Source organism: Littorina saxatilis, linkage group LG10 (assembly GCF_037325665.1).
Source record: "Littorina saxatilis isolate snail1 linkage group LG10, US_GU_Lsax_2.0, whole genome shotgun sequence".
NCBI classification, from domain to species: domain Eukaryota; kingdom Metazoa; phylum Mollusca; class Gastropoda; order Littorinimorpha; family Littorinidae; genus Littorina; species Littorina saxatilis.
This window is the reverse complement of record NC_090254.1, coordinates 23,023,401-23,032,137: the sequence shown is the minus strand read 5'-3', so window position 1 is coordinate 23,032,137 and position 8,737 is coordinate 23,023,401. Positions and strand designations below refer to the sequence as shown.

The window sequence follows — 8,737 nt, the reverse complement described above, 5'->3', positions numbered from 1 at the left end:
CTCAAATTCCCATACGAGGATGTAGGTTTTTGTGTGTGGTATCATTCTGATATCGTATTCCTATACACGGACGTACGGGTTTCTGTCTAATTTTGATCTCAAATTCCTATACACGGACGTAGACTATTCTGTGTCATTCTGATCTCGAATACCCATTTACAAGGACGTCAATTGTTCTATACAATTGCATTCTAATCTCGACCTAATCCCGCTCTGGTGCTTTGGTTTTGACCATCAAACTTTATGCCTGTTTTTCGCCCTTGTCATTTGAGGCAAAACGACCAAATCCGCAAGAGACAAAAAGCTGTAGGATTAGGTTAGACTATAACAGCGTGATTTCTGTGTTCTACTTGCCAGCGTTATGTGTCTGGCCCGGCCGGGAATGAACACAGCAGGACCTTACAAAATGGACACGACACACCAGCTTCAATCTACTGTCTTTTGTGAATGGATGTTAGGGTCTGTTTTTGTTATTAGCAGCAGTAGAATCAGTAGCAGGAGAAGAATAAGTAGTGGTAGCTTGAGGAAGAGGAAGAGCAGTGTGTGTGTGTGTGTGTGTGTGTGTAGGAGGGGGGTGTGTGCGTGTGTGTGTGTGTGTGTACGTGTGTGTGTGCGTGTGTGTGTGTGTGTGTGTGTGTGTGTGTGTGTGTGCGTACATGCGTATATATACATGCGTGCATGCGTTCGTACATTTTAGAGCGAGCGCGCCGAAATGACACACAACAACCAGACGCTCTACAAGTCAGACGATAATCCTTCTTTGCTTGATGATGATCCTGATATTGATATTCTGACCCCATCGAATATCTGTTTTTTGTTCTCTGCCGCAGGTGATACGCAACAACGAGACGCTGTACAGACTGAACGACCTCGCCATCGGGTCCAACAACCCCAGCAAGCTGGCCATCACGTCCTTCTGGCTCATGGCCGTCTTCGGCAAGCTGATGCCCTGCACGCTCATCTCCGTCTTCATCGGGCTGCTGCTCAAGAAGCTGCACGAGAGCGCCGCGCGCCGTAAGCGCCTTTTCGCCCACTCGGACAAGGGGCGCAACTCGTCGCAGCGTGGCGGCGGAGGGGGCCGCACCGCCCGGCACCAGTGCACCACAACCATGCTTCTGGTGATCATCATAATGTACATCGTCTGCGAGATCCCCCAGGTCTTCGCCATCATCATGTCAGCCATGTCGCGCCAGTTTTTCCAGAACGTGTACTTCTTGATCGCCGACACGCTGGACATGATCGCGCTCATCAACAACGCCATCAACTTCGTGCTCTACTGCACCATGTCGCAGCAGTTCCGCGAGCACCTGCTGGTGGTGAGAGCCTGCACGGGGGCGGGGCCTCAGAGCGCGCGCTTTAATAAGAAGACCTACCACAGCGTGGAACAGAGCGGCGTCAACACGCGCACCACCAACAACCACGCCGACAACGGCTTGTGCGTCACCGGCGACACCAACGTGGAAAAGTCCGTCTCACAAGTGTGAGGCATGTATGATTCTACGGATGCGTGTTTCAAATGCAGAGGTCTAGAAGCAGTACGTGTAGCCAAGACGTGTACGCGTACGTGTCGACTTTGACATGACCCGTACGCGTAGAAAACTCTTGGTACAAATACACACGATGTGTAGAGGATAGCAAATGTGTGACGTAAAAGATTCATTTTCTGACACTACACTTACACGTTACGTACACGTACACGTACACGTTCTAAAAAAAACATTAAAAAAGCACCTTTTGGACCTCTCTAAAGCCGCCCTGACCACCGCTAAAACGTCTGCCTTGCAAGTTTGAGATCCGTTTGATTCTGTAGATGCCTCAATGTATTAGATCTCACCATTTCCAGTTCGTTCTCGCCTATGAATTGTGACTGAGCAGCGGAATCTGGATATAAAGCTCACACAGTAGCAGCCATTGAGATAATGGATCGTGCGTCACTAGGGTAATCAACGCAGACAAGTTTGTCTCGCAAATCTGAGGCCTGTAGTGTCCTACGGATGTCACTTTGCAGACAACGGTTTGTTTATCTCTGCTACATTTGAAAAGTCCGCCTCGCAAGTCTGAGATATGCAGGATTCTACGCACGCTCATATACAGTATATCTCTCAATTTCACCGAACAGCCGAAGCTGCGAATAAAGCTCACGCAGTATCAACCACTGATCGTGCAGCCTCACCACAGAAAAATCAGTCTTGCGATTGAGTATGATTTTTATCGGTATATCGGTATGATTTTGATGTGTCATATACTTCATGTGAGAAAAAGTACTATCCGATTAGGCGAATATCAACAGCTGTATACAGAACGCATGCAAACATTATCAACCATGCGGACAATACGGGTTGCTTTAGAAATTAGTATCATACTCACTATGGACAACGGCTTGTGTACCCAAGTGTAAAAGCGTTAGGACTCTATAAATTGCTCAGTCAATGTCTGAGTTTTTACATATCTCAATTTCAAGTTGGCTCTTGCCTACCAACAATGAAATACTAAAGATTTGTTATAAAGCACGGACAGTACAGCGGAACATCCACTTTACGGCTCCCTTAATGTTATGGCAAGCTTTTCTCTGACGGACTATTTCCACTTTTTTTCTTACAATTTCCACCCATAGTCGTTTAATGGAATAGTGTGTTTGTGTGTGTATACATGTGTGTGTGTGTGTGTGTGCCAGTGTGTGTGTATGTGTGTGTGTGTGTGTGTGTGTGTGTGTGTGTGTGCCTGTGCGTGTGTGTGTGTGTGTGTTTTTCAAGTTTGCTCTCGCCTATCAACTAAGAACTACTTTATATTTAAGGCCAAAAAAAAAAATTTGTCTGTTTAGGGTAACATGACCAAAAAAAGTAGGGTCGGTAGGTAGGTAGGGGTTTTTTTTGTTTTTTTTGTTTTTTTGTGTGTGTGTGTGTAAATTCACTTCTTATATTTGATGAATACATGTTTCAAAACTAACGTATAAATAAAACAGAGAGAAAGGGAGAGAAAGAAACGCCAAATGTCTCTTTTTAGCATTTTTACCTCTTTTTTTTTTCTTTTTTTTTTTGAAATCAAAAAAAAGTTTTTGGGTCGGCGCCAAATCGATAGGGTCGGTCGGGTTACCCTAAACAGACAATTTTTTTTTTTTGGCCTAAAGCAAACGCTGCAACAACCATTCTGACCATGCGATATGTGCCTCCTTCACCACAGAAAAGTACATTCAAGCGTGTGTGTTTCAACATGATCATCACAATCGGTTCCCTGGCTTAGACAGTCGTCGGAGGGACAGAAACCCTTCTCCAGGCTCTTATAATTATTGAGGGGCCATCGGCAGGCGGTCAGGAAAGCTCATCTGTGTCCATTATCTAACGTTGTCGGACCAACTCTTTCGTTGTCTCCCGTGTGTGCGTCCTAGCTCCTTCGACGGTGCCTTGCAGGGGTTTTTGAGAGGGTGTCATGTCTCATGAAGCTAAAACAGCGGTTGAAGCGATCGCAGTATGAATCATGCGGACAACGGGTCACCAGTGGACCTTCTGTCTCGCAAGTTTAAGATCTCATTATGAATTTTACACTATCCTAATGGGTTAAAAAATGCCGTCTGTTTTTGTTTGGCTGCAAGTTCACAAGTCAGCAAAGTTGAATGAAGCAGTTGCATGCGACGATGTATTTCATGTTGTCTTGCTCACCAACGACCTATTATTTTCCTAGCATATTTACCACGTCATGTCCCAAATAGACACTAGGTCTGGGGACAGAAAAAGCCAAGTTAGCATAGCAACGACCAAGGCATTCTGACGTTTTATTGAGCAGTAGACCTCTAGACTCGTCGTCCCCCCCCCCCCCCCCCCCCCCCGAAAAAAAAGTTATTAATATAGTTTTCCTTGGAAAATTGCTGGTATATGATCTGCCCAGTTACCTCTTACCCTTTTCCAACTTTTTACAAAGCACGAAAAATGATATCTTCTATTAAAACTCCCACTTACAGTGTTTTTCACGGGTGGGTTTTTACGTGCATTGCCGTTTTCTTTTCCCGTCATGAGATCAAGCCACATGAGATCAAGTTGAGTCGCGGTAAGTTTTATTTTACTTCATTAATTTTGGTCAATTATTATGGGATAAGGGGGTGGTAGGAGAGGGGGGGGGGGTTCTTGCAGGACGGAAGGAAGACAAGATATGTGTGTGTGTGTGTGTGCGCGCGCGTGCGTGCGTGCGTGCGTGTGTGTGTGTGTGTGCGTGCGTGTGTGTGTCTGTCTGTGTGTGTGTGTGTCTGTCTGTCTGTCTGTCTGTTTGTCTTTGTGTGTCCAATATAGTCGAGGGCTCTCAGCACATGTGATGGTGCTGTTTGCAGACCTCGCTTTCGGCACAGATATTGGGGGGGGGGGGGGGGGACAGATATGTAATCACTATCATTGTCTAAATAATGTACATGTAATAACGTATTCAACAGGAAAAACGAAAATTGGAAAAAAGCGAGAGAAAAAAACGAAAACAAAAATACTATGTGATGTATCAACAACATAACAAAAACAACAACAACCTTTGTCCTTATTATTTGCTCACAAAACTTTAGAATTATGCATTTCCCGGGGGGTGACTTTATACAGATGTAACAATCAGGGTTAAATTCATGCACTCGCTGACTCATGCAATAGCCTTAACACGCATAGAGAACTAGCATGGTCTGAATACCCATATCAACAAGGGAAGAAACAAAAAATGGAGGGTTTTTTGTTTATATAAACAAAGCAACAACCACCTCCAACCCCCTCTCTCTCTCACCCCCCCCCCCCCCCCCCCCCCCCTCAGAAAAAAAAATTTGATGATTGTTTGCAAGAAAAACTGTGTGATGATTATACGCCTACGTACCTCGAAGCCGGAAGAGCATTTCCCATGGGCGTGGCTATATGGACAGATCAATTATCACGGTCAGATTCGCCCAGTCAGTGTCTGTGTGCTTGCACCGCTAGAAGCGTTCGGAGCATGGCCTCACAAATTTCCCTTGAGAGAATTAACTTCAGAAACAATGTGGTGTGGGTTTTTTGCCCTCAGCAAGAATACAGCACAAACTTGTCAAACTTGGAAACAATACGAGTGTACGCGAACAAGCACGCACGCACAGACGCCGCTCGCACGCACAGACATACACACACATCATACACACGCACGCGCGCAAGCGCGCACGCACGCACGCACGCACACACGCACACACACACACACACACACACACACACACACACACGACATAATACGCTGTGTCTGGGTATGCAGTTTGTAAAAGACTCTTTAGTGTTAGCGAAACAGTTGTGTGAAATGTCAGGCCCCCGGAGTGCTTTGAAAGCGACACTATCCACCGAATGTTCAAGGCATCGTGGCGATTAAGAACTCGGATGTGCCGAGTAAGATCTGACCTCATGAATAACATCTATATACAGGGTTCAAAAGTGTCCTCGTAATAAATTAGATGCTTTTGAAGTTAAAAGCCGAGTCGGGAATCCTTCTGACTTAGAAAAACTGTCTTTGTGTTCTTGGTTTGTTTTTTTTTTCTTCTTCTTTTGTTGCGCAAGTGTATGGGTTTTTGTGTCGCCAGTGGTTCTGCAAAAATATACTGCAGTAACATGCAGCCCCACAAAACAAACATTCCCCACTCGGCATAGGAAGCGGTCAGGCCGTTGACATTTTTTTTTATCTGGACAAAGTACATGGATACATCGGTAGCGGCGAACATTATCACTTTCACGCAGAATGTATTTATGACGACGGTGCCTGCAGACTTAGTATAATGAATACAAGTGTTGTTGCAGAGAACACAGAGTTTGTTGGCCACATGATAGGATGGAGGGGGGGGGGGTAATAATGGAGGGTAGGTGCGCGAGTGTGTTGTAGAGGATGTATGGGCAGGGGCGGATCCAGGGGGGGTTTCCGGGGTTTCCGGAACCCCCTCCCCCCCCCCCCCTAGCCTATAAAATATTTTATTTTTAAATTGAGAATAAAGAAAAACTGATGGCTCAGATGCTCCACTTTCCTTGATTTTTATTACAATTTTCCCGGGGGAGCATGCCCCCAGACCCCCCTAGGAGCCGGCCTTTGTCTTCTAAGTGACGGTTTTGGAAAGTAGTTGGGTAATTTGTTGGCTCAGGTTGCACCAGATCGATAAATTGTCCTTGTTTTGATCCAAATTTGTCTTCTTAAATTTACTTTTGGGAAGGTGCATTAGGGGAGTTTCTTGGCTCAGATTGCACCGGATTGTTCCATTTTCCTTACTTATATCCACATTTTCCGGGGGAGCATGCTTAGGGGGACCGCCTAAGAGGTTCGAACGCTTCGCGTCATCGAATTGTCCCTAAAAGAAATGTGGAAACCCCTCCTTAAAATGGATGTGATCCGCCCCTGATGGGGGTACCAGTACGTGTACAGGCAGGGGTGGGGGGGGGGTGTGAAGGAGGGTAGGTGCGCGATGGTGTTGTATGCGGGTTACATTGCGGGTTACCTGAACATTGACAATGACGAAAGAAAGATTCTGTGTGTGTGTGTGCGCGCGCGCGTGCGTGTGTGTGTGTGTGCGTGTGTGTGTGCGTGCGTGTGAGGGTGTGTGTGACTATGTTTGAATTTATTCGGATTTAGTTCTCTTTCCTTGTTTGTATTATGATTATGTAAGTGTAAAGCGCTCTGGGCTTGTCACCACGAGGTTTACGCGCTATATAAGTAATCGTTATCCAAGCGGAGCGCGGGCGAAGCCCGCGCGTAGCGAGGTAGTTTTTTTTTTCATCTCCCAGCACTGAAAATTTTTTTGCCAAGTGGTGTCTGTCTGGACATTGTTCTAGAATTCATCTTTTAGCACAATATTAGCGACACTGTTTGGACAATTCTATTAAAATTAGGCGTACAAACTGATTTTGTTTCGGGGAATCCTCTCAGAGGATCAGAATTTTCATATAATATCATCGGAAGCTGTTACAACGGGAAAATGTGAAACTTTTGTCACTTTTTAACATGGAATTTCATCTTTGAGCGTTTCAAGCGGACTTTAATAAAATAGTTATTTGCGAATTAAGCAGCGGAAGACACTTACTCCGTCACGGCGGAGGGCTGACCGTGCACCCAAAAGCGGACTCAACCAAATGGGTATTTTTTGAAAGCTTGGGGCCTGCTAAACATAAAAATCGATGTTAACAAGAAATATTCAAGGGCGCACTTTCTCTTTTCAGTCAAAATTCAACTATACCCTGAAGAGTGATGCACGAGCATTTCAGACGCTTGCCTCTGAAAAAAGAAGTTCTCAGCCAAATTACGAACTCAAACTGGTACGTTTTACATATAAATGTGTTAGTTGGTATCTTTTGATTATCACAAAAAATATTTGCGACTGCTTTGGCCGAGGATGCTGGTGACAGTATCATTATTATGAACCCTACCCTAAATCCAGGAAAGACGTCGTCCAAAATGTAGGTAAGTTTTGATTAAAAATAAATTCACACAAGACTAGTATTGTTGTTTGGCTTCAATGGATATATTTTCGTCAAGTATGATGTCTTTACATAATATCTGTAAAATATGAATGGATTTGAACCATATACTATGTCACTATGACCTTCCAATCTTCCTAACCCCCAGCCCAGTAAAGCGTGCGAGACGTTTCCTGAAAAAATGTCGCTTTGTGGTGCGAGTTCAGTGTGACATGATTAGTTTCCAGAACCCCATTTCTGACTTTCAAAGTTTATCTACATACATTTAGCAATGCACGAGCAAAATATGACAACTTAATGGTGCCTTTTGGTTTAATGCTATGGTAAAAAATCCTAGTGATAGTGTTTACAGGTTGAAACAAAACATAACAGAGGGGAGTAGTCTTCCTCAATCTGGTTCAGAGCATAATGTATTTCTATTTTCAGAGGTAGCATTATTTCTGATAAGAGCTAGAGCCAATATAATGATGCTGAATACTTGAAAAATGAACTTTGTGACTCATCTGAGTAGCAGAAGAGCCTTCGTGATCGTCAGCGTAAGGCTGGCTGTCTTCAAGGCAATTCCTAGATGAACAACTTAACACTGCGTTCGATTATTCGCCCGTTTCTTAAGCTAGAGCTTTGAAACTTTACACGCGTCTAGGGCTACATGAACGCTTTACAATACATACAATATAGTTGACTCTCGCGTTATTTAAAGGTCACAACAAGGTCATTACCAGGCAAAAACGAGGGAAAACCGACGGAAAGTACCATTTTCTGCAACTGTTTGTTAGAAAAAGCTTTCAAATTCAATTATTTTTGGGGGATTAACGCATCTCTAGACATGACAATCATCCGATTATCAGACATCAATTGTGGAGGTCACGACAAGGTCATTACCAGGCAAAAACGAGGGAAAACCGAGGGAGAATACCATTTTCTGCAACTTGTGTGAAAGTAAAAGCTTTCAAACTCCATCTTCTTCTGGTATTGGCGCATCTCTAGGCATGCCAATCATCTGATTAACAGTCCTCAATTTTCAAGGTCACAACCAGGTCATTACCAGATAGAACCGAGAGAAAACCGAGAAAAAATACCATTTTCTATAACTTTTTTGTAAGTAAGAGCTTATAAACTCCATCTTCTTCTGGGATTAGCCCTGATTTCTATGACCCTGAAATCCGAGGAAAGTTTTCTTGGCCCATGCCTAGTTTGAAGGTCATGGCAAGGTCAAGTTTAGACGTTTTCTATTTGTGTTCGGCTATTTTCTAAGCTAAAGCTGTTGAGGCAGATTCATGACATCTTCCTTCGCCCACAGGGGC

At 44.3% G+C, this 8,737-nt stretch overlaps 1 protein-coding gene and 1 long non-coding RNA gene across 2 annotated transcripts in view; both read left to right on the top strand.

Annotated features, from left to right (window-relative positions):
- Positions 1–2,644, top strand: part of LOC138979058 (G-protein coupled receptor dmsr-1-like) — a 3,999-nt gene extending 1,355 nt beyond the window's left edge. Inside the window, exon 2 of the mRNA XM_070351869.1 lies at positions 831–2,644. Within this exon, the coding sequence (XP_070207970.1) occupies positions 831–1,484 (654 nt within the window). The 3' untranslated portion in view covers positions 1,485–2,644. The remainder of the gene's footprint in view (positions 1–830) is intronic.
- Positions 1–8,737, top strand: part of LOC138978447 (uncharacterized) — a 177,874-nt gene that overhangs the window by 87,213 nt on the left and 81,924 nt on the right. The window lies entirely within an intron of this gene.